General features: G+C 38.4%; 1 protein-coding gene across 1 annotated transcript in view; it reads right to left on the reverse strand.

The window, feature by feature from the left end:
- Positions 1-27,511, reverse strand: part of HTRA1 (HtrA serine peptidase 1) — a 42,777-nt gene that overhangs the window by 7,471 nt on the left and 7,795 nt on the right. Inside the window, exons 2-4 of the mRNA XM_026704915.2 lie at positions 16,866-16,965; positions 16,249-16,453; positions 131-325 (exon numbers count right to left, since the gene is read on the reverse strand). Of these exons, the coding sequence (XP_026560700.1) occupies positions 131-325; positions 16,249-16,453; positions 16,866-16,965 (500 nt within the window). The remainder of the gene's footprint in view (positions 1-130; positions 326-16,248; positions 16,454-16,865; positions 16,966-27,511) is intronic.

Raw genomic sequence — 27,511 nt, forward strand, 5'->3', positions numbered from 1 at the left:
AATCAGTGCATTGCTCTATGACAAATCATGCTAAACTATGACACATACACAGTCATAAAAGGATTAACACCCCACAATATACCAGTAGAAGTATGCATTAAATGTAAGAGATTTATAAAAAGTCTCCTACATTGATAATGGCATCTGTTTGGATGTAGTCCATATCAGAGTTTCTAAGTCCCAGCTCTTTGCCTCCTCGCTGGGTAGTGCTAACAATCCCAGTAGTGACTGTATTTTGGAGAGAAAATGGACTTCCAATTGCAACCACAAATTCACCAGGGCGTAACTCTGCTGAACGTCCAAGGAGGAGGACTGGAAGCTTCCTCTACAAGTAGATATGAGAAAAAAAAATCAACATAAAACAATAAGATCACAGACATGGAAGCATAGCTTGGTTTACACTTGATTTAGATCTAGTGGTAAGTGAACCTAAACCCACAGGAAGAAAAAAGTGAATAACTTCAAAGTCATGAATGTAAAACAGATGGATGGGCGTAGAGACTTACAAATACAATATAAAATCCTCTTTTAAGTCTTATTTTTCTATTGGAGCCTTGAACCAAAAACCATTACGGATAGAGATACACGCACAAAATTATGAGTACAAAACTGAGAATTGAGAATGGGGATATACATAAAGAATGGAAAAATCACTCTTTTGAATATTGTTCTGCTGCTATGCCACTGTATTTGGGCCTAGAGCTGTGGATAGATGTAAAAGTTGGGTTTAGGCATTGTATGATTCTACAAATGATAGCTTGGTAATATCATTTGCTCAGAAAGAGATAACAAAGACTGAACATCAGAGTAAGTACCATTCTTAGAGAATAAGTCAACATTTTTCATCTTACCCTATGATTCTGCCCAATACATATTAAGAAAAAGAAGAAGAAAACAAATAAAACTAATTTATCCAGGAAATTAAGGAAAACAAATATATAAACTCATTCATATGCTATCCATAATAACAAATCCAATTGCTGTCCATTTGTCCCATAATGGTCTCAAACAAGTGGCATTTATCCATCCTTAGAGAATTTGAGCAACCCAAACATAATGTTATTCTATCTATTAAAGCACTGCAGCAGAAAAATTTTGTGTTGGAGATAATTTTTCTAATTTGCCAAAATTAATGTCGGATCAAACCTTAATGAAAGTAGTGCATTTCCTGATACTGTCTTATACTTACACATCCTTGGATTATTTATGGGAAGAGAAAGGCGATTTGTAATAAACAGTTGATGAGTAATATAATCATTTACAGTTGTGCTGAGTCTTCAAGTCCAGACCAGCATTGGTAAAATGTCAGTTTGGAGCCAACGGGTGATTCAACATGCCTTCTAGAAAGAGATAGCCTTCTCTTTTGTGGTATTAAAACAAAATCAACTGCAAAAAAATTCCTCCATCAGCAAAGTTTTAAAATATAGTTTTAGAAAGCAAAATATATAGAATACTGAAAGTTTCCTATGACTATTTTTTTAAATTTACCCTCAAATAATTGTGCATTAACTATTGGGCAGATATCCTATTCATATCACTCTTTGCCAATGTAAGGCATAAATCATAAGTGTATATCTAAAGCCTTTGTTAGACTAGCCTACAGAGAAAAAGAATTAGCCCATACATCATACTCTGTCGCTGGGTTTAGCCTAATGTGTCAACTTAGTTATTTCCGTTGAAAACTTAGTGTTATGAATTAGCGTAACATATATAATCCCAAGAAATAGTGGTTGAGGAAACAAATCACAGATAAGTAAGCCATAACTTATTAGACCTTAGAAAAGACATATGTAAAAAATATAAAAGCATACTTTTATTTCATGTATGAGTTAATAACGTCAACAGATTTTGAATTTATTTTTAAACAATAATGAAATAACTACCAAAACCTGCTATCTCTTTATTTTAATGTGACTCAGCTGCATATTTATTTGCCCAAGCATTTATTTGGCTAATTAAGTGGAACTACTACTCTGCCTTAATCACTTGACAGATCCTTTTCCAAATTTGTAATAGAAGTAAATCATTCTGAAATAAGTGTTGCTGCTGCTGTTGCTGTAAAAAAAGAACACTCTTCTCTGTAATCTCTATTTTTGAGAGTTTGAGTTCAGATTTGTTTTTAATGTCCCTTCAGCTTCTTAATCAAGAACGACAATAAACATCTCAGTACCAATCTGAACTATATGGTTAAAATTTTGAGTCTTATAAAACCATTGCCTGAAATGATATGCCTCCCAGCAATATACAATGGATAAAGAAAATGTTAGACATGCCAAACACAAATCTCCACCTGTGCCATGCTGAGTCAAGATGTAGCCTAGGGCAAAACATCATTTCTTTTTCTCAATCTCCTTTTTGGGATCGTTTAATAACATTTCACTATGGTATCATTCATGCAGGGCTGATGCTGTACACACTGGCAACTTATTGTTTTATGTTTGGAAAGACTAATTTACTTTTAACTTAATTAATTCCTAAACAGTGAAAATATTACTTGCAGACTCATATACAGAAAAGAACAAAGCAAACCTAGCTTGAGATTTGAAGCGATAGTAATCCCGCTAAGCAACCATTCCTAATAGTGTACAAGTACAAACAGGCTGAAGGAACATCATTTGAATTTTCCTCACAAGCAAAAACTTAAGATATATTTTGAAGCCAGATTAATAGATTAACAGATTAATCCAGCAGTCACTGGATTGAATATAAAGTAGATGTCATTGCTATTTACAGTAATGGGAGCAGTACTGTTGAGATCTTATTCCAAACTGATAGCCTCCCCACAATTTTGCTACTGAGATACACTTTTACACAAGAAAAAAATTGGCACACCATAGCACTCCTATAATATTAATAGTACTCCAGGATCCCATGATATTCTTAATAAGACATTACCATTTTGCAGAAAATTGAAATATGAGCATTCCAACTGAAAATGCAAGTCTATATTTGGACTATATAATTTTTGAAACGTTATTTATATATTCAGAGAATAGTATCAGAATAGATCGAAACATTCAGAGGCCACTCTAAGCAAAATCTCCTTTTGTATCAATAATACATCAAAATATTCCCATCTCCGCTGCAATTTCCACTGGCAATGACTTGCTTAGAGGAAGCTGAAGTAACTTTGGACAGCAATCTCTCTCTGGGCATGGGAAGCCAGCTTAGCCCTTTCTATATTAAGGCAGGAACACTGTGTTATTTCTTAAGTGGCATGCCAAAAGAAGAAATACATTTCCAACTTTAAATTTTAGAACTCTGCAATAAATTTTATTGATCAGATTCTAGGGACTTCTTGATTCTCTTCTGTTGTGTGTATAGATGGGGCTTCCTTCAGCCCGCTTCCATTGCTAGTTCACAGCCTGGGGCGTGGGGACCCTTGCTATGAAAGGTGATGATACAGGCAAGCCTGGGTCCAGTTTTTTCTGGACATTGTACTTATTCTTCACATTCACTTAATGATCAGGAATGGAAAGAAATGTGAACTTTTACCCTGCCCATTTCTCCTTTGGCCACCAATCTGCCTGCTCAGTTCATGTAGTTCGCTTGGTTTCTCTTGCTCTGTGGTTACGGTTTGGGTGACCAGAGGGAATATACTTTTTTGCCCTGTGTACACAGCCGCTGGAAATCAGTAAAGCAAACTTTACGTGTTTGTTTATAAGTATGCTAATAAATGGCAGTTATGAAGATAAATTAAGTCACATTTCAAAAATGACTTTTACAAAATATTGGAAGTACCCCAAAAAGATGTAAGCAAACCTCAGAAAGTTTCATCTCACATGTATTTACCTTATGGAGCTTTTAAGATATCTTATGAAAGCAGTCAGAAGGATAAAGTTATTCCACAGCTTCCAAAGGCATGTTTTCTTTTCTTTATTTGTATATTGTGGTCGTAGTGATTAATTAGCTTTTAAACACATCAGAAGACTTAAAGCCTCCTTCAAAGCAAAATCTGAGCAGGAAATGACTGAAGAGAGGGATTGCCAGTAAGTATACCAGTAGATGAAAACATTTGACCCTTACTGTCCTATTGGTAATAAGCCTTACATAAGCTAGTTCTCTCTGTGTGTGTTGAAAAACACATCAGTGTGGGCTTGAGAATTATGGAAGCTATAACAAGAGATCTTGATGATGTATGGAAAAAGGTCATATTGCATAAGTTACCAGTATGCATGTTTCCATTTAGATACTGCAAATAAACATGTAATTTTTTCCTTTCTGCAATTAGATTCTATTTATGAATTGACACTGTCCTAGATTTTGAACTAATGATACACAATGCACCATAAATACCATGGTAGCATTTATGACTGTAGTTGGATGATGAATTAGGTTTATTATTATGAAGAGACAAGACTTCCCTTGACAAATATTCTTCCCCCTCTTTTTGTACCACCAAAGTGAATCATAAGCTTTCTTTTTCATATATGTGATTGAAACCTAAAAAGTGAATGTCATGCCCCTATCAAGTCTGAACTTGAGGAGAAAGATGAACAGCTGACAGGGAGTGGGAGTGTGGCTCTGTTGGCTGCGGAGGAAACTGGGGAAGGGCAAAGTCTGGCTGGACAGAGCAGGGAAGAGGTAGAACAAGGGAGGGGGAGTTCAGAGGAAGACCTAGTCCCACACACCCCTCTTCATCCCAGGGCATGCAAGGAGGAACAGAGAAGAGAGCAATGTGGGTTGCGTGGCTTATGGGGGAGGAAAGGGTCCTAATTCCCATCATTAGCCACAACTGGAAATGAGAGTTTAAAAGAGATGCAAGCTGAGTGTGGCATCTGCAGGGAACAAACATGAGTTTATCTTGTGTTGACTTTGGTTATCTGTGTTCCTGGCATCCTCCGAACCAGGTTGAATTACTGCCGTTCCTTCACGTCTGGAATTCCTTCTCTTGCTCTGCCGGACTAACTACCTCATCTTGCCTTGATTGGACATATAGTTACACTTTTTGTTGACCACATTTTGGACTTGATTTTCTGCAGTCAAAGGCTGTTCCTGAGATAGTTTTTCTCTAGCCCAGAAGGTAACCAGGACATTGGGGGAAAACTTGGAGCTAACAAAGGGACTCCTACTGATTATATGATTGTGTTGCCTTTGTGCCATGCCCTGGGTCATAACAGTGAGATTCACTATGGTTTATTGCCACTAGTCAACTTTTTAAAGCCAGTCTAAATAAACCATATCTACTTATATACATTTCAGTAAATCATATAAATATAACAGCATTAGAATGATTATGTAATTCTAGTGTATACTCCAATAAAAAAATAAAGGAAATTAATGGTTCCAAATTCCTCATAATAAGAAGACAGCATGTAAACCAAATGCTTACTTAGGCTTCTTTTCATAATAAATCATTTAAACCCAGATATTTTCGGTGTACTTAGTTGACAATATTTTCTTTCATACAATATCTGTATATTTCTGGCTGCAGATATAACATTGTTATCAGGAATTACATTAACTTTGAACTGTGTGTATGTATGTATGTGTAGATAGATAGATAGATAGATAGATAGATAGATAGATAGATAGATAGATAGATAGATAGATAGATAGATAGATAGACAGATAGACAGACAGATACGGAAAGTATTCCTTTTCAAAGAAAATAAGTTATATCCGAGATTAAAACACTTTAAATTATATGAACAGAAAAGTAAAGCTTCTTTGGAATTGAATTCAGTGCCTGGTAACTACAAGCAAATTCATGTAGTTTTCTTGGCTGCAAACCAGAAATAGTTTGGCAGTAGTTTTGTTCTGGGATATTTTGCTTACAACGCTGGCATTCCTGGATGTTGCCCATAGAAATACTATCCAGTCTGGGCCTTATTTAGCTTCTAAGTCCAGCTAGGTGTTGCCACCTGCTATCAATAAAAGTGCAAGCATATAAAAGTTTTTTTATTGATACTAATTATCCCCTCCTCATCAATTCATCTAAACCAGGGGTGGGGACCTATGGTGCTTTTAGGAGTTGTGGACTTTAACTCCCACAAATTCAGGGGAGTTGAAGTACACAAGTCATAAAGTGGCCATAGTTCCCTATCTCTGAACTAAACCAAGACAGGGAAATACACCCACAGCAGAGCAATTTAAGGTACTGAATATTTCTGGGAAATTTATTTATTTGTTAATCAAGTATAAGATAACAGGTACAAGTATAAGCATGGTTATGAATACATGAAATGGGTAAGCATAAAAAGCAGTGGTGGGACTCAAAAATTTTACTACCGGTTCTGTGGGCATGGCTTGATGGGTGTGGCATGGCTTGGTGGGCGTGGCTTGGGGAGGATACTGTAAAATCTCCATTCCCTCCCCATTCCTGGGGGAAGATTATCACCGGTTCTCCGAACTACTCAAAATTTCCGCTACTGGTTCTCCAGAACTGGTCAGAACCTGCTGAATACCACCTCTCATAAAAAGAAGTATTAGGACAGGGATGCCCCCTACAGACCTCTTAGGAAAGGGGTGAATGGACAGTTTAAGATTGAATAGTACACAGTCTAAGGTTGAAGTTTTTGGGATTTGGGGAAGTAACAACAGAGTCAGGTAGAGTATTCCAGACATTGACCACTCTGTTGCTGAAGTCGTATTTCCTACAATCAAGTTTGATGTGGTTTACCTTGAGTTTGTATGCTCTTATATTGTTCTGGTTGAAGTATTCACTGATGGGTAGGACATTGCAATAGATAATTTTATGTACCACACTTGGGTCGGACTGAAGGTGGCATAGTTCTAGGTTGTCTAGGTCTAAAATTACAAGTCTGGTGGCATAAGGTGTTCTGTTACTAGTAGAGGAGTGGAGAACTCTTCTCGTGAAATATTTCTGGACTTTTTCGACTGTATTAATATCCGATATGTAGTATAATTTCTTAGAAATTGTATAATTTCTAAGATGCAAATAGTAACTCCTTATTATTTCTTATGATTAAATCTGAGTTAAGTAGTTGACAAATCCTTGTGAGGTGTCTAAAACCAGCAATATTTCTGGATGACATATACAGACCTTCTAAACCTAAAAGGTTTCCCCTAGATTAGTTACCAAGTTAATAATAAAAAAGATAGTTGGTGGTAAACTGTAAGAATTTCTTAGCTTTGTACTCAAACTATGCACATTTTTTTCTATCTTAGCAGATTCAGTGTTGGAGGTTTACTCAGTTCCATTTGTTTTGGCCTTTAATCAGCCACAATGGATTCAGAGGATATGAGCTGCATTTGTGACTGCTCTTTATCCAGTTAATTTTTGCTGAAGAAACAGAAAATCTTCATTAAGCTTTGAAATCTGACAGGGGCACTGTGCTATCCTTGCGCTATTCCACCTCTATCTCTATATAATAGCAACAGCACAGTCACTATTATAACACAATACCATGAGCCTTGTGAACTATGGTACAATAAGCAAACAGCCCAATATTCAAACACAAAAATAAAGTCATATAATGTGTGAGTCGGCATTTAGTAAAAATCTTAGTGATCCAAAACAGCAGGTCTTCCTTTGGAAAAGCTTTACTATTTGCTCCAAAGCATGAAAATTGCATTAACGTACAATTCCCATTTATACAAATATTAGATTTGGTTAAAAGTAAAAAGAATTTTGCTCAATATTTTGAATACTGAGGAGGCATTTAGGATTCTTTGTAAAATAAGTGAACAGTGACAAATATTAGATAATAAACCAAGAAATATCAATTGATAATTTCATATTGAATTGAAGAGTTATTAATATGACTAGAATTAGAGAAATCATTAGCCTTCCTTTGTTATGTTCCTGCTAAGAGTGACTGATGCTTTGTAGAGAACACTGGCTGCTTTCTTCATTTTCTTGTATCACTGATTTCTAAAAATTATCCTGTCTCTCTTTCTTCAGTAAGCATTTATAAAAAGCCTTGGTCTTTCTCCACATATTCAAATCCAATATTATAGAAAGGAGCATCCCAGAATTGTCGGAATGATGGAATGTTCATTATGATCTCATAATGCAAGCTTCACATAAATAAGGTTACAAGTGATATCATGATGCAAGTACAAAAATTTGCATTGGGTATCATTTGTCATTTGATTCCTTATCTTCCTCCACTGATGCCCATGGACAGACTATCTCAATAGCACAACTTTATGGAAAGTCCAAAGAAATCTGTTTCTAATATATGCTGATGACTTTTTCAAGGGAAAAACAAATTAATAATTAGAAACTAGTTCATTCCATCACAGCCCATAGCTCAGTTCTTTGTTAATATTTTTCCTGCTTTTTTGTAAAACATCCTATTCTCCCTCGAGCTGCTCGGATCATCCAGAGAGTGGGAGGTGCTCCAGTCTGCGTCTGTGTAGGCTGGGCTTAATCATTAGGGAACGCTCCGCCCTCTGTCACATGGTCCCTTGTAGCCTCCCAGTTTATGCCCAGCCTTTGCAGAGTTAGGCTGTGTGTTTTGATTGTGCTTCCCACTCTTTGGCTGATTCAAGCAGGATAATATTTCAGTTCAGGTTTGATTTAAGCTTATTATTCCCTTAGCCTCTGCGCATCTGGGGGTGTCTTGAGACTTAGGGGTATGCGTTTTTCGCCCCCAGGGGGCTGGGCGGGCAGCTTAGCAGCACTTAGTGCTAACACCCACCCCACCCCCCCACCCCACCCCCACCGCTCTCTGCCGTTTATTTCTTTTTTTCCTGCCTTGCTGTCCTGGTGCCTTTCTAAGGTCTGGAGCCTTTTTTATTCTGGTTTTCCCCCCACTAACGCCAATTTCAGCATCCTCACCCTCGTGGCTTGCAGGATGCACCCACCCTGAGCCGCCCGCTTTGCCTTTCACTTTCGATTTCCAGGCAGCCGCCATTTTGGGCGCCGCCTCGTGGCCGGGCGACATTTTGCAGGCCTCCTATTGCTGCGACGTTCTGCTGGCCCTAGGCTTAGGCTCCCAGGCCTAGTAGGGCTGATCTCTCTATCTCCCTCTCCCAGAGGGGAAAAAGAAAGCTGTTTTTTTTTACTCTTTACTCTGTTAATGGTTGGTGTAAGTGTTGGCTTCCGCAGCAGATCTCAGGGTGGGGAATTAGAAAAGCAGCCACTCCCTCCCTGAGGGGGGGGCAAGCTGCCTGAGGCCTTGTATTGCTGGCGTTGATTTGGCTGATTGGCTTCTCTTCCTTTTACCAACTGCCAGGTGGTTATTCAGTCTAATACAGAATATCTTCATATTTCCTTACATTGGTAATCCAATCTCATTCAATTGGCATTTTTTCTCTCTCAGATTTGCTTAGAGAGACCTAGCTTCCATCACTGTCGCTGCAGTGTGTTTTCCTGGATCCTTATCCTGGTGGGATATAATTGTACATTAAAAGTCTATATCTGTGGCAGTTTTTTTTTTTTTTAAAAAAACTTTTTTGGTCATATTTTCAGATTATTCATTGCAAATTCCAAAAGGGGGCGCGCGCCAGTTTCTGGATACCCGGCCTTACCCAGGTCGTATCCTAGGCGTGCCAACCGCCTGTACACACACACACATATATATATATATTTCTATATATTCATTTTGATATTTCTGTTGTTTTACCATGGCAGATGATAACCCTAACTCCTGCCATTCTTTGAAGGCGAAATCTAAGTCCCATCATGTGCGCAGACAGGCTAAGGAAACCTCTCAGGAGACTTCTAAGGCCTCTCAAAGGGATGCTTTAAGGCGTCATAAGGCACTAGAGAGGGAGTTCGATAGGCGCTCTAGGGTGACTCAACCATCACCCCCAGCCGCCCCTTCTACTTCCAGGCACCCACCCCCCTCCAGTTTGTTCCCCTCTCTCCAGGCACAGCTCATCCCAGGAGTCTCACGACCCTGGACCAGCTACCAGCCGGATGCCTGAAGCAACCTTCACTCCCACGGCCGCTGGACTGAGACAGGAGGACCCACCCATGATCGAGATGCCTGAGTACATGAGAACTTGGATGGAGCAGGCTATTCGACAGGGGATAGCTCAAGGCATGCAGCAGATGGCCGGATCAAGCCTTCCTCAGACGGTTCCCGCGCAAGAACCGGTGCCAACTAGGTCCATGCCCGCCCTGGACCCTGCTCCTGGTCAGGTACCCTCCCGGGGGGCCAGCCCTCTTCCAGAAAGGGAACCGGAGGAGGGAATGGAAATTTTAGACCAATACAGGGAGGAGGAGGAGCACCTTGAATGGGGATCCACCTTCCATGGGGAACCCTTTTCAGATTTAGACCCGATGGAAGCAGAGTTGTCGGAGGACGAGGGCCTTACCCCGTCCAGCCTTCCTTTGTGGGGTTATTCAAGCCCCACATGTTTAAATCCATCTTGTTTAAGGCCAAGAACACCTCGGGCCTGGCCACTCAACTTCCCCTGTCCCCCACTCCTCTGGGGAGGAACCGGAGGACGCAATGTTCAAACAGCCCGTGGTGGCCGAGGATGTGATTCCCGCTCCTCCCATTTTCCACGATCTGGTTTCCAACCAACTGGGTTTTATGGGGGCTCCTCCGGCCCCATCCACACAGGATAAGAGGTTCTTTAACCTCGAACCGGATTTCTGCTCCCTCCTCAATACCCCGGAGGTGGACGAGCCCATTGTTGGTCTCGCCTCTTCCTCCTCCCCGAGTGACCCACTGGAGGCCCTCAAACCCGAGGATAGGAGGTCTGAATTGGCCTTGCGGCGGGCTCATCTAGCCGACGCCTGGGCAATTAGATCGGCCACCGCAGCCTCCTTCTTTACCAGGTCCTCTATCCGGTGGCTCCGTCAACTGAAGGCCCACATCCCTCCATCCAATACACGGGCGCTGCAGGACATTGCCAAAATCACAGCGGCGGCAGAGTTCTCAGCGGACGCCACGTACCATTCGGTTAAATTCGCCTCCCGGGCGTTAGCATCCCAGGTCACTGCCCGCCGCCTGCTCTGGCTCAAACCATGGCAGGCGGACGTGAAGAACAAGGTCAAGCTGGCATCCGCCCCCATTAAAGGGGAGAAGCTCTTTGGGCCGGCCCTGGACCCTCTCTTGGCCGAAACTAGGGGAAAGAAGAAATTCCTTCCTCCTCTTTTTCGGAGGCCTGATTCCCGAGCCCCTCAGCCCTTTCGAAGAGGATCCTCCCGGTCCTTCTACCAGTCCCCCTTCCCCCCCCAGGTACCCGAGACCTCCCTCGTATAGAGCATCATATTCCCAGGATCATTCCGACCCGAGCGATCAAAATAGGAGGGGCGGAGGATTTAAGCGTCCCTTCAGGGGTTCCGGGGGGAGACCCTTCCGGCGCTCCAAATGAATCCTGTCTTTTTCCCCCCATTGGTGGTCGGCAGAGGCATTTCGCTGACCTGTGGGATTCTACCACTTCCGACAAATGGGTCAGGGACTCCATCAGGTTTGGACTTGCTCTGGAGTTCAACTCTCAACCTCCCGAGTTCTTCATGTCATCTCTCCCCTCTAGGGACCCCTCCAAACGCAAATTAATGGATGCGGCCATCCATCACTTACTCTCCATCCAGGCCATCCAGCCAGTTCCCCCCTCTCAGCGAGGGCAGGGTTTCTATTCCCACCTCTTTGTGGTTCCCAAGTCCTCGGGGGGATGGAGGGCTATCCTGGACCTCAAACGGCTCAACCGCTTCCTAAACCCCCGCAAATTCAAAATGCACACCCTCCAATCCATTTTGCAGGGTACCAGACAAGGAGATTGGCTATCTTCTATAGACCTCTCTGAGGCATACCTCCACATCCCAATTCGGCCTTCACACTCTAAATTCCTTAGATTCTGTTACAATCACCACCATTTTCAGTATGTGGCCCTTCCCTTTGGGTTAGCCTCAGCTCCCAGAGTTTTCACTAAGATCCTCGCGGCCCTGGCAGCTCGCTTAAGGGACTGCCCAGTCCGTGTCCACTGCTATCTGGATGATATCCTCATCCTGTCCCATTCACAATCCCAAGCAGAGCTGGACACCAAGACTACTCTCTCCGCCCTCCATGCCCATGGTTTCCTGGTCAACCAAAAAAAGAGCCAACTGGTCCCTTCTACCCGAATTGCCCACTTGGGGGCCATCATTGACACGGTGCAGGAAAAAGTGTTCCTTTCCCCGGAAAGGCTCCAGAGTATTCGAAATTCAATTCAGGCTATTCGCAGATCAAGGAGGGCTTCTCTGTTAGATTTATCTAAATTACTGGGAAAAATGGTTTCATGCATCTCTATTATTCTTTGGGCCCGTCTTCATACCAGGTCCCTGCAGTGGCTCCTGCTTCTGTTTCAAAGGTCCGGCAGAAGCAACTCAAAATCCTCCATCAAGGTACCTCCAAAGGTCCTCTCGTCTCTCCTCTGGTGGACCAACCCTGCCATCAACAGGGGTCATCTCTTCAAAGATCCCCAGCGTCTCGTCATCACCACAGACGCCAGCCTGAGCGGCTGGGGCGCTCACTTCCAGTCCCTTACAACACAGGGCAAATGGTCCCATGCAGAGCGGGCCTGCAGCATAAACTGGCTGGAGCTCCACGCCATCCACCTGGCCCTCCGCCACTTCCTGCCTCAGGTACGTGGGCGGCACGTCCTTATTCTCACGGACAACGTTACCGCCAAGGCCCATGTCAACAGGCAAGGCGGGACCCAGTCTATTCGGTTGATGAGAGAGGCCGAGAGACTCTGCCGTTGGGCAGAGCGTCACCTCCTCTCGATCAAAGCAGAACACATTTCGGGGGCCTCAAACACCCGAGCGGACTGGTTAAGCAGGGCCACCGTGGACCAGTCCGAGTGGCGCATTCATCCATCCCTTTTCAGGGAGGCGACCATGATCTTTGGTCTCCCGTTAGTGGACCTCTTTGCATCCCCCTGCAACACCCAACTACAAGGGACCATGTGACAGAGGGCGGAGCGTTCCCTAATGATTAAGCCCAGCCTACACAGACGCAGACTGGAGCACCTCCCACTCTCTGGATGATCCTCGCAGCTCGACTAGAAATGGCGTGTCAGGTAAGACCAACGCCCATTCCTAGTCACCAGTTAAAGAAAAACTGTTATAACTGTTTTTGAAATGTCACTATCACGGATTCTTACAGCAAGCCTTCATGCATTTTGACTCAGATATTTCCTATCATCCTATTTTCATTATCTGAAGGATGATGGAAAATATGCTGCAGAAAAAAATGTTAAATATATTCAACAATTATTTGAGCACATTAAAATATTCCAGTTATGGAAAATTATAAAAAGACAATGTTTCAATCATACAGCTTGTCAAATTTCTGTCACATCACACATAATTTTAATGCACTAAAAAGAATATTAACTTCAGAAAAAAATTAAAACAGTATAAAACAGTAAGAAACGCATTTTTTACATGTAGAAATATTCATTTAACTATTCAATCATATTTATTTTTTCTAATATTTCTGTTAAAAGTGAAAATATATGTCCTCTGTAAGGAACTTCTTATTGAACAATATCAATGCCCCAGACAAAGCATTTATATACCCCTTATAAAATTAAAAGGTTTTCAAACCATACAATACACATGTCCCTACTAAGAATACCTTAAAAAATAATAATGTGTCTATATATAGCTTAGTTTGTATTAACTAGAACGAAGAATTTCCTGCAGCACATTATTTCCAAAAACAATGCCTGAAATAATCCATGAAACAATGCTTAAAAGGAAACTGCTGAACTCAGCTACTGTATGTGTCTCTCAACTTATTTCCTCTGTTCCCCTTTGCCAAAATTCAGTTTCACATATCTATCATCCCGTGATCTTTGCATAGCTTAGCTGGAAAAGGTTTTCTTTCAGGCATTACTGAAAGCAGAATGTTCACTGTCCATGTGAGCTTTCTAGTCAAGCTTCATTGGCTTTCTGCCTGTACCCTGATATGTACAGTTGTGCATGTGAGATTCCCCCCTACCCCCCACAAAAAACCTTCATGCCAAATGCGCAAATATTTACAGGAAGTTCCTATCATCTGAATGATGTTGGTGAACAGCAGGGTCACATACTATAATGAATATGTGGCCAGAAGGGAGTGGGGTGAAATCCCCTCCCCCAACAATAGCTTGCCACTTTATTCACAAGAATGCTTCAAGGCCCCAGATAAGACAATGAATGTGAGTAATTGCTGCCAATGCTATAATAACAACCACTTTTATATAAAAGGGAAGTTTGGTTGGTAGAAAATACACTATATTTGCCTTTTGGTAAATAGTTGATTTGTGATAACCATAAAAGTGACTTTGTGTTAATGTCCACAGCATGCTCTCAAAATTCCAAATGTTCTGGGTCCGAATGTTTGTCTATTCTTGCCCTAACCTTTCCTTCTCTAGTGTTGTATTTTGTGATGTATAGCAAGAACGAATTAGGAATTATGCTGGTGTACTATCCAGTCCTTTGCTAATCCCTGTTTTGCTTGAATCAATAGACGTTTATAAGAATTTTGTGTGGAGGATTCCCAGAATGCTGATTCAAGAGGACCTAGATTTCCAGGCTGAAATCAGTAGTTCAGGAAGTTTTGATGCCACTATACCAATCCTGGGAACAATTTTTGTCCGAAATTACAACAGATAATAGATTAACTGATTAAATTTTTCAAGTGGCCAGGAAGACAATTAACATTTCTCTATCATGGTCTATTCTTAGACTGTAATTTATTCTCATGAATAAATAAATAAAAACTGCAATAGATTCTTTTTCATGACACCCTGCCCTATGCTCTCTGGAAAATGCAAATAAAATACAAATGATTGTACCCAAAAGTTAGCAGTTTAGAGCAGTGCCTAGGCAACTTCTTTAGACAATTGAAGCAAAATTGAAACAAGCTAGGAGAATCTATGAAACCTGTGTCCAAACCAGTAAACCAGATATTAAAGCTGATTAATCTGCTTATTTGGGGACAGTGATGATAAGTTTGTTTCCTTTTGAATGGGCATACAATAATGAATAACATCAAGCTATTATCAAACTCTCTGAATTTTTATTTCAATCTCTGCATACCCTATGACAATTCTTCTGCATATATGTCCAATAAGTTTACGCCATGCATCTAAAATGTCATTCAGCTTACATAATAATGATCAAGCTGTTTAATAACTGCTGAATATTTCTTCAAGATCTGAAATCCTGGAATAAATATTTGCGTACCTGAGTATTCCATTTCCTGAACAATGTAGGAGTGCGGAAATAAAAGCATCTTTTCAAATATGCCAAACACATGCATACCAGCAATGCATTATAAAGCTTTGAAATTGCATGAATTTAATGACAAGCCACATGAAAACCAGAATGGTTTAGAAGAAAATCAAATGTTACACTTCAGGCAACTTTGAACCTGTGCCAGAATGTGATCTTCAAAGCAAGTGAGTTATATATATTTAATTATGCATTCTGCTTCTCAAAGTCAAATTGTAGAATTAGGACATATTTGCACAGGAACAGTCTGTACGCCTACTGGACTCTTGCATTAAAGAGGAACAAAAAGGACAGTCATTGTAGTGATAGAAAGTATATTTTATATTTTAGATGGCTCCATATTAAAAAGCCACAATGCACTGCTCTGCTTGCCTTGGTCTCAGAGAAATAATCTCCTGGTCTACCAGAAGTCCTTTTGACATATCGTCTGAAGAGCATTCTGAAAGTATGTATTCAAATCCAAAATAAGGAATGTATAACCATGAGGACTACTGTCTGTGTTTCCTTCTTGTCTACTGGTCTACTGTTCAAGTATTTCCCATTAGAAGCCTGTACCATAATAACTACTTAGTTCATGTATAATACTTGTTTGTTTTGTTTGTAAAATACGATATAAGGAGGGGACTTTTAATTAAATATTTTAGCACATATATGATTTGTATTTTCGTCAATATGTCAATGGGAAGAATAAATTAATGCCAGGATAGCAATTTTCTAACTCCTTAAACCATAGGTCCCCAATCCCCAGTTCGTGGACTGGCAGCTGTTTGTGGCACCAATCCACACAAACAAGTGAAGTCCCATCCCTGGGATGCTGGTAGCACACAAAACTATGGCCCCTCTGGTCCATGGAACAACCTCTCTCCATGGAACCGGTCCATGGTACCCAAAAGGTTGGGGGCCTCTGTCTTAAGCCATTCCTCTTCTAGTTGGGAAAAAACAGATAAGAAGGACCTAAATAATTAGTTCTTAAATTTATTTACATATTTCCTGGTTTTCAATAAGGGGATATGACTACAGATACATAGGAAAATAACTGCCTTTTTAGAATTACTTTTAACAATATGTGGCTATTCTTAATAGATACACCTGAAATATTTTGCTTAATATAAACTCACCTGAGTATCTATTTTTATTAGTGCAATATCTGCTTTCTCATCGATATCTTTAATTTTAGCATCATATGTCACACCATTCTTCAGTTCCACTTTCACTCTGTTCTTATTGGTAACCACATGAGCATTTGTAACAATCAGTCCATCTTCAGAAACAATGAATCCTGAGCCGCTGGCAGCAGGAACTTCCCTTTTTGTAAAAGGCAATCTAAAAGACAATGCCAATATCAAAAAGTAAATTAATTTCTGAAGATGACAACATCCATATGAATCTTTTATATTTGTAAATTATTCTGCCAATTTCTGTCATTATTTATATATTCAGAATTTCAAAACACAGTTCAGTATGTACCAAAGGTCGTTTTTTAAAAGGCAACTGGACTTTGTTTTTCCTTAAGGACATTTTGCTTCTCATCCAAGAAGCTTCTTCAGTTCTTCAGTTCAAAAGCACCTTTGGAATAACCATGACCTGGATGACTGAGAATCTCCATAGAGTCAGTATATTTTTCCAAAAGGTGAACAGTATTTAAGAATATCATAAAATGTTAATTCAAAATAATGTTATCTTTAAAATCCATATAATCAGTAGGACCAACATGTAGTTTCAATATCTTGTTTACCTGCGAAACAATTCTATATGAACCACAGCTGGTGCTATCTTCTCCACCACATCTGCAATAAAATTGTATTTATACCGCAAACTGTTGGGATCTTCCTGACCTAGAGAGAAAGAAAGAGAGAAAAACAGTTGTCATAAAGTATCATCATGACCTAAAGAAAGGCACACAAAATTACAAATTGCCTATTTTAAAGGGAGGAAAAAATTGTATTCTCAAGAAGCTGATTAGTAGAAGTATGAAGATTATTTTAAAAATTGTAGTAACGTTCATAATAAAGTACTATATAGCAGACGGGATAGTTTAGGTTCCTGTTCAAAGCATAGTTTTGCCCAAACAAACTACCAAACAACCATTCATTTAGCAAGAATGGCACTGAAAAAAGTGACTTACAAATTGTCCTCACACTTATGACCATCACAGCATCCCCATAGTCAAATGATCAAAATTTAAACATTTGGCAACCAGCACGTATTTATGACAGTTGTGGTATTCTGGAGTCATGTGATCACCATTTCCTACCTTTTCAGTCAGCTTCTGACAAGCAAAGTCAATGAGGTAAGTTGGATTCACTTAACGATTTCATGATTCACTTAACAACTGCAGTGATTCATTTAACAGTCATCCAAAAAAGGTTGTAAAATTGGGCACAACTCATTTAAAACCATCTTGTTTAATAACATAAATTGTGGTGTCAACTGTATTTATAAGTCAAGGACTACCTGTATAAACACTATGTATGAATTAAGTGCTTCTCCATGCATCATCATCATCATTCTCACCTGTCTACCCAGTAATAATGAGGCCATTTTTTATGTAGGCCATTTTTCAGGACTTTTCTACTTGGTGTAATATTCAGCAAAGGCATCTCAGTTTCAGAGGACCTCTTTATTAGTGTAACATTAAAATATCTTATACTCCTCTTGAACAATGAGTATAGTTTGCAGGGTACAGTTAAAGTCAAATGTTTTGAATGAAAAATATATATTTTAACTTGAAATTACCTTCACTGGAAGCACCCTAACACTATTTCCATTTTATTGGAAGCATTTTGAACTTGAAATGCTTCCGGTGAGATTAAAAAGAGCCAGTCTGATCCATTTTGATTTTGAAATGTTTAGCAATCCTATATGAATCCACAAATTGGCTCTCTTAACAAGACACTTGTGATTACATTTCTGTCCACTCTCTCCCTTGAGAGAAATTGGAAAAGAAACAATATGTCTTATTGGTGCAGATACAGATTGTTTCTTCTGCTGCTCACAATTGCTTATTGTATTTTCTTAATTTCCCAGGAAACTCTGCATGTTGAGACTATGGGAAACCTAGAGAAACTCAGAAACAGGCAATTCTGCTGCCAAATCTACGATTTCCAAAGATTTTCCACATAAAGCCACATAAAGTTCCACAAGGCAGTTTCAAGGGTTTCTTTCTGGCATAAGGGCAGAAAGTTATCACAGAATAAAACCAAAAGTAGTAAAACTGAAAAAAGAAACAGCAGAAAAAACTACAGATAACATCAAATGGGCTCCCCCATGTTAATCTATCGGAATCCAATGGCTTCAATAATTAAATGTTTATCTTGTGCAAAATAACTTGAATGGGGGAAAAGATGCTTCTTTAGAGCTATACTGATTTCCTTGTGCTTCCAAATCCAATCTATCAATCTAATTAGTGACTGAATACCTTCATAGCCAGCACATGTAAGAACCTTCCTAGTCTTTCAAAAACCTATTTTTATTTATTTTTTATTTATTTATTTTGACTTGTCAATCAGTTACACGATAATAGGTATAAGTATAAACATGAGTAAGAATACAGGAAATAGGTATGAATAAATGGGGATAATAGGTAGGCACGATGGTGCACTTATTCACGCCCCTTAAAAAACTTCTTAGGAATGGGGTGAGATCAATAGTGGATAGTTGAGGTTAAAGGAGTCGGGGTTTGAAGATGTAACAACAGTCAGGAAGTGCATTTCAGGCATTGACCACTGTTGCTGAAGTCGTACTTTCTGCAATTGAGTTTGCAGCAATTTACATTGAGTTTGTATCTGTTGTGTGCTCTTGTATTGTTGTGGTTGAAGCTGACGTAGTCATTGACTGGTAGGACATTGTAGCAGATAATTTTGTGCACTACGGATACCTCTTTGATAGTATTAATGTTGGTGATGTTCTCTGCGAACATCCAAGTAATGTCAGTAATCAGATCCTTTTCATATTATTTTCATAATATTCCAAGGGACCAGTATCTAGGCATAAAAAGTTCAGTCACAGCTGCTGTACAAGATGATTAACAAAAAATGCAAGACAGCCAAGGAAAAAGAAAGCTTATCAAACTTCTACAAGGCCAACATTCCTTGCATCATATAGAGGAAGAGCAGAATGTTCTGATAATGCTAGCTTCATTAATTCTTTTGCTATTTGTCCTTTATTGGAACGCACAAAAATTGTTTAAAATATTCATGATCGGTGGGGTCTCCTGCCAGTAAATCCCAATCAAATTAAACACAGCTGCCAGATTCTGAACCAGATGCAATAGAACAATGTCTCTCATTTCACATAAAGGATATTTGCATGAGAATCTAATACCCACTTAGGTGATTAGCCAAACAGTAACCAACACAATACAGGACGTCGTCGACTTGCAGCAGTTTGTTTAGTGACTGTGCAAAGTTATGATGGCACTGAAAAAAGTGACTTTATGACCATTTTTCGCATTACGACTGCTGAAGCATCCCGATGGTCATGTAATCAAAATTCAGATGCTTGGCAAGTGACTCATATTTATGACTTTTGCAGTGTCTTGTCCCAGGGTCATATGATCACCTTTTGTGACCTTCTGACTAACATGAGGAAGTCTACAAGTCAATTGGGCAGTCAGATTCACTGAACAACCATTTTACTAATTTAACTACAGTGATTAACTGAATAACTGTGGCGAGAAAGGCAAAGCTCATTTAACAAATGTCTTGCTTAGCAACAGAAATTTTGGGCTCAATTGTGGTCATACGTCGAGGACTACTTGTAGCACAATGTCTACTCTTCAGTGCTGAAGACATAGCAAGTAACAGTCTTATCAAAATCTAAGGGGCACCATACCTGTGTTTAACTGCCAGAAACACTCTACTGCAAATACGTCCAACCTTGGTAACTTTAAGACTTGCAGACTTCCTCATGCTGGCTAGAGAATTTGAGTCCACAAGTCTTAAAGTTGCCAAGATTGAACACTCCTGTTCTAACTATAAGATTGAAGAACCTCCAAGTCATCTACTCCAGATGGCAGCATTCCATTAGAGCCATTAGAATCATGTTTCAAGTACTTTCTCTACCTCTTCCTCATTTCATGGACATCAGTTTGATAGACATAACATTCCTCTTCATAGATCTTCAGAGCAATCTCAAAAATGTGAAGTCATAATTGATGACCAACAATTCAGAATATCAGATACCTGATATTCTGAATTGTTGTCAGAAGGGCTGCCGATTATATGACGAGGATTCAGAGACAGAAGTTCAGGAACAAACTGAGGATATTCATGGTTATGTTTTCAGCCTTTTTATTTATGACAGACTTCTTATAAAATACTATATTTGTTTCTACCCATTATTTTTGTCAGAACTGTCTGACTGATTAATTCTATCTAAACATACATTTCTTAGTTTCCTCACTGATAAGTTTGCAAGCTGGAAAAAAAAGAGAGAAAAATTACAGAGTATTGGTAATAGAAAAAAGATAGATTATAATAAATCAAAATTTACTATTGATGTTTTAGAAGAAAATTGTCTACATCTTTGGATATTAAAGCTTTAAGTTCAATGTTATATAGGGCAGGGGTTGCCAACCTTTTGTACCACTAAACTCATAATTTTAAATCCCAGGAAACACTAACCGGTTCTGTGTGCGCAACCTAATTTGTGGGTGTGGCTTGGCAGTCATGTGACTGGCTGGGCATGGCTGGTATGTAAATATTATAAATATTTATATAAATATTGATTTTTTTATTAAAAAGAGCAACTTTTACCCAAAATCAGTCAAAGCAGGCAGGCAGATTGAGTTGCTCACAGAATCACAGATTCATTCAGAGATCTATCTATCTGCTATTGGCTAGCTCAGTCTGTCACATAAAATTTGCTTGCAAGCAAACTCATAAAATTTGCTAGCAAGCAAACTCACAAAATTAACTCACAACACACCATGTATGAAAATATTGAATTTTTTATTTTAAAAAAGAGTAACTTTACCCCAAATCAGGCAAAGCAGGCAGGCAGATTGAGTTGCTCAAAGAATCATTCAGTAATCTATCTATCTGCCATCAGCTCGCTCAGTGTCTCAAATTTGCTTGCTGTGAGTCTGGCCTAAGGGAGATTCAGCTGTGCTTAAAAGCCGAAGACCTAAAGACTAGCTAGAAAACAAGAAATCCAACCATAGGGGACACATATATTTAAACTAGCAGACATTTGTGTGTATGTTTATATATGGGCAAACTTAAATATTTATTACTGTGAACTCTGCAGATGCCAATCATATGAACCTACTTTTGAACATGAGACAGATTTCCTATTTGACATTTCCTTATTTAGGTTTATATTAGATACGATATATTACGGGGCCTCTTATACAAGATGGTCAATAAATGTTAACTGCCAGGATCCTGACTTCCTAATAATTGTTACAGAATCCCTCCACCATCACCACAAATCAAATTAAAAACTAGTATTGACTATGAAAATTTAGCCTAAATATGTCAGCATTTGATAGTCTCCAATAACCAAAATGAGCAGTCATTTAATTGTATTCAATCCAAGCCCTTTTTTAAATCACAAATATAAGGGCGCTAGAGAGGTGTCAACGGATACATATACAGAGAAAACCTCTTTACATAAACAGGAACCCCCCCCCCACAGGATTACTTTAGTGTATCGCTATGGTGGTGGTGGTGGTGGGATAGCCGGACTAACAGCAGAGAAAGACCGACAAAGGAAGATTGGCAGCAACTGATCATGGCAGCAAAAGCAAATGACTCAGCAGCCTTTTGGAGATCTGTTGTAGCTTGTGTTACAATTGCTTGAAAAGTTGTTCTGTTTTTATTTTTGCTATTTTATCTTTGGGGCTACTTAATGTGTGTGTTTCTCTTTTGTTCTCCATATTTAAATTACACTTTTGTGTTCTGTTTTTAATTCTATTTATGATTATAAACTCTGCTGATGAGCATGCTTTCCCTTCATGGTACTTTCCTGATTTGTGGTATACATTATAACTAAGCTTCCTTATTGTGGTTTTGAATAACTCTCAAAGAGTTATTCCAGAGAAATTTTATTCTCTTAATTTCTCACACAACTTCCTTTTTACCAATTCCCTTATTTTAGAGAAGTTTCCTCTTTTGAAATCTAATGTGTTGAATTACTTGCTATTTTTATATATATTTATATTTATATATTTATATATATCTTCATGCTGCGATTGGTCTAGATCAGGGGTGTCAAACACAAGGCCTGTAAGCCGGTTCCAGCCCACAATGTGGTCAGACCCGGCCCATGAGGTCATTCTGGTAAATATAAGGGCATGGCCCGTGTTGCTTTGGCCCGGTGTGAAGAGGAAACATTGGGCCAAGTGGCTTCGGCCTGGTCTAGCCAATGCAAAGAAGAAACATGCCAGCAGTTAGGGGAGTGGCATCAACCTGGCCACGCCCACCCAGTTGACCATGCCCAGTGAGTGGCATCAAGGTGGCTATGCCACCCAATGGGCCACACCCACCCAGTTGGCCACATCCACCCAACCGCCCAAGGTCAACCATAGCCCTGATACGGCTGGTCTAGAGTGCCAGTTAGAGTGAAATCTCTAATCTAGACCACAACTATTTAAGACATTTACAAATATAACCTACTCTTTGTTGTCAGAACACAAATTGCTATAATAAATGCAAGGAAAATTAGGTTACACATTACTCCATCACTCTAAATATCCGTTGGATTTAATTTTTCGCTTCAATAATAATGAAGAACTATTTCATTGTGGATACATAATCTGTTTTTATTAATTTCTATATGTACCTATGTGCCTCAAAAAATTGTAGGTTTTTCTGGATGATTTATAATTGCTGTAGTACATGAATCATTTGATATAAAGATACGGCAATTATCTCTTGCATCCACAATGAAAAGTTTAAAAGTTCTGAAGCTGAATGAGACAAACCATATATTCTATTTGGGATTGCCAAATTGAGATGCTGCCAGGATTAGGTTGCTGTCCCTTTTCTTTTCTGCTGTTTGCTTTTAAAATATATTGTTCTGCATTACATTTTTCAAGAAAACAGTGATTTTAAAAATTCAAAAGTAATACAATTATTTAAATGCAAACGATGATTCACCAAGGCCATAAATATACAGGGAAAGCTGATAGGAACATAATTATATAATGACTCAAATTATGCTTATCCAGATTAAGTTTACTGATATGGTTCTCAACAAGAATGAAGTGGTATGTTAACTTATATAAAACAATCTAATTTAGTTATGCCAATAACTTTAAAAGTAAAATTTATAGCTCTGTTTGAATGATAGGCAAATAGAATTTATGAATTAATTTGATTCTGTTGGAAAGGTAACTTCTGAGAAAATAAATTATGCTTATAGGAAATATTCCTGAACCATCATTATTAAAGCAAATTAAGAACTCTACTCGCTTAAAAAAAAATAAAGTATATGACCAGACTGCAATGTCCTGAAAGTATTCTTTTTAAATGTTTATCATTCTGATATTCTCTTCTTAGTTCAGTATTTCTTAGCCATCTGATCTTTTCTTACAACTTGTTCACTTCATATATACATACTTTTCTTCCTATTCTACAATTCCACTTAAGAAATTCTAATGGATGAGATAGTATCAGAATCTGAATCAGAAATTCAGAGTTTCTAGTCTCATTTCTGGTTAGACTGGTTCTTTTTAAACATTTATTTTTTTACAAAATAGAAGATGAAGTCATAATGTTAGTTCCATAAATTCTCATACAGGAATAGCTTGGTTTTAAACAGGAAACCATCTCCTTGCTAAATTGTAAACCACAGTCTATGATGTATGAAACAGCCAACTATTTTCATGATTATACAGACAAATGGCCATTTTGGGGGCTTCAGTGTTGCCAAACTGCTTTAATGACAAATATTGCAACTTATTTCTAGGTGATAATGTTGTGAAGGATCACAACATCTTCAACTAGAAATAAGCTATTTCTCACTAAAGAAAGGGAGTCTAGAGATAGATGTAGGAAATACAATAGTTCTAGAAGCCATTCTCAGTAGATTGTAACATGTTTTCTACCTTCCTCTTCCTAATGATAAAACTACCAGGAAGTTACATCAGTAGAAGTATTTTAAAAGCATTTACTGATCTTCAGAATCAACCAAGAAGAAAGCTTTCTAATGAGACAGTAAAGAATAAATAAAGCAGGTAGTCTAGAGCCAAAAGACTAAATAACCTAGGGCTGACATATATTTATAGCATGATGAAAAATTGGATTTACAGCAAATAACTTTGAAACCAAACATGTCTATGAGGTTTTATTCAGATGCTTAATATGAAACATACAGTCTTCAGAAATCATGGGTGATAAGCATATTCAAAGATAAGCTTAAATATTATCCATATTTTAACACAGAAGTGGAAATGATGTGTGGATTCTGGGCTTCTGGGAGGTCTACTTCAGTGACATCAGAAAAGCTATCACGGCTCTATGATTAAGAGAAACCAGGATAAGTGGGGTCAACCTATCAGTTGGGAAGGTCACAGTGAAAAAAGTCTTTATAAGTTGGTCAATGTAGTGGCTCAAAGTTTTGAAGACACAATTAAGTGAACTGTTGTTAAATGTTTTTCAGCTGAGTACTTGAAGGACTCCAGATTTAGAAGCCTACACAGATAGCAATTAGGTACTGTGTGTCTTTAAATACAAGTTATGCTTCCCCCCCAAAAAAATAAAGCTGTCATATGAAATTATTGAACTGTAAAGGCAAGATGCAGCCTGTATACAATCGCTTAACCCTTTTTAAACCATTAAAATGTATTGTTAAACCACTAAAAATCAATGAATCGAAGTGTCTTTTATTTTTTGGGGGGGAGGGAAACCCCCATAAGCTCTCAAACTGTCGCTTGTGACTCTTCCAAAACATCACGAGCAACCAGGCTGAGAGTCAGACCTGGCTGGAGAGCATTGTCAAAACATACTCTAAGTTTAGCTTCTATAGGTTTTCCAAGCAAACTAGGAACAAGTTTGAACAGTGCTCTCATTCTGTCAGAGCAAGCAGCAGTTAACTCTACCACAAAGTTTGAGAGCCCCTGTGATATATCAATCACAATGTAATAAGTTGCTTTGTTCACAGGTTCAAAACACGGGTTTCAGAAACAGGGAAAAAAAGGTAAAAAAGCCACCTACAGAACATCAAATCATAATTTAATGTGTCATCTGACATGAGTAAAAAATTAGCTCTTTATTTAGCTCACTTTTAACAGAAATATGTATTTGTACCTATCAATTAAAATGAATACTAATCAATACTAATTTAAATTTTTGACATTTATCTCTTAGAAAACAGGATGCAACTATTCAATTCAGTAAGTGGGAATTTGATAAGACTTAATAGTCAGCACATTAGACATGCTTGTTGTGGATATAAAGAACCAGTTGTCTGTTGGAATTTTCATTGAATAAAAAGTCTGCTGTTCTAAATACCTCAAATATTAATTTTTTCCTTCCATTCATTCATGTCTGATTCTTGGAACTGCTTGGACAAGACCCTGCAGTTTACTTGGCAAAGTTTTTCAGAAGTGGTTTGCCATTGCCTCCTTCCTAGAGTTGAAAGAAAGTCACTAATCCAAGTTCACTCAGCTGGCTAAGGCAGCACAAGAACCCACAATATTTTGGTTTCTAGCCTGATGTTTTAATCAACATCCTTATACAAACTGATTCGCAAAATGCTACGAATGTAATGGAAAATGGAATTCTTATAAATTAAATATAAATTAAACTTTGTTAATTGTAGAAGGTCAATTTTCAAAACAATAGATTCTAGCAAACTAAATTTACAATATTTTATTACTTTGAACAAAAGTTTTCAAACTGTGGGTTGAAACCACCTGCAATTTAGGAGGCAATGCAATTATTAAAAAAATAAGTTCAGTACTGCAGAAGCAGAATGACAGCCCCTGTTAAAGCTTAATCCAAGCACCAGTCTTCACTTTGCCTGCACAAATATTAGTGGAAAATTACAGCATGCAAAATCCAAGAACTTGCAATACTTCAATATAAGATGAAAATGTAATTTATAACATATAAATTATATAATTACTTCTTGCCCAATCCTAATCCCCTCCCACACAAAACCATTATTTTTGGTCACTGTAGGAGACATTACACAAATTCATTTATCATCTCTAGTATCGTCAAAATACCTCAAAGTTTGGAATTCCTAATTCGAACCATTTTCCAAACAATTGGCCACACATTACTGACAAGCACATTTGAAGCTTATTTCTACCTCTTATATTTTCCCCCCTAAACTGCCATTATGACTCTTTGGGGAGAGGGGGAAATCAATCACTCTGTGACGTTAGTTAGTTACATGTTATAAAATTGAACTTTTTAAAATTCTCCATCTGATCAAAGAATACTGACCCACCTGCCCCCAAGACTATGTAAATGGACAAAAAGCAAAGGGCTCTCAGTTTTTAGCAACTTATGTACTTCAGTAATTATTACTATATTATTCTGATAACAATGTACAATCACAGATGTATTTAAGACCTTGTTTGCATTTTGTTGCTCAAGGCAAATTGATTTTTCAATAAGCCAAATGCCTATTCAAGCTCCTATCCTGTTTGAGTGGTTAGAACTGTCTTCAATCCAAATTTTGTTGCAGAGAATCTAGTCTGGCATTCTCTGATGACATTCTCATATATAATTTATTTGTTGCAATTTGCCCTCTAAAATATTTTAGCATCATTAGCAACCAGCTTATCAATAATTAAGTGCAGAGTTAAAAATGCACCAAAATAAGAGAGGGAAAAGGAGGAACAGTAGTATAATTCTCTTTGTGGCTCATCATTGAAGGTCTGGAATTAATAACCAGTCTCAAGGGTAAAAATCAGTCTTCATCTGGCTCCAAAGCTCTATTTTGTGCAGCTATGTTATTATGTTAACCATAGGAAAAATCTTAAGAAATTGTTCCAGGATGTTCATCATGGTATCTGATTTTATCTTCATAGGAACTGTAAGTTCAATTCAAAATGTTATTAATTTTATTTAAAAAAACAAGTAAGTTATGATTGCTCCAAATTTGTTTGTGGATTTTCTTCTTCCTTAACTTTTAATAACATCAATGACATTGCTCCCAAAAACATTTAGCACCAAGTACTCTATCACACAAAGCAGAATCAAAATCATAATAATTTTAATTTCTCATGTTGATTTTATATTTTATCCCCTCAATGTTTATAAACATGACTAGCTGGATACTCATGCTTTGCAACATAACTATGTGATTGAGCTTTGCAGGAGAAATTTGGTTCACAATCCATTGGCTCAGCGGTGGTCGGTGATTGAAACACAAAAGGCTTTCCTTTCCTTTCCTTCTTTCCTCTTTTCCCTTCTCTTCCTC

This window comes from Pseudonaja textilis, chromosome 4 (genome assembly GCF_049901715.1).
Source record: "Pseudonaja textilis isolate UNSWEBS1 chromosome 4, rPseTex1.2, whole genome shotgun sequence".
Taxonomy (NCBI): domain Eukaryota; kingdom Metazoa; phylum Chordata; class Lepidosauria; order Squamata; family Elapidae; genus Pseudonaja; species Pseudonaja textilis.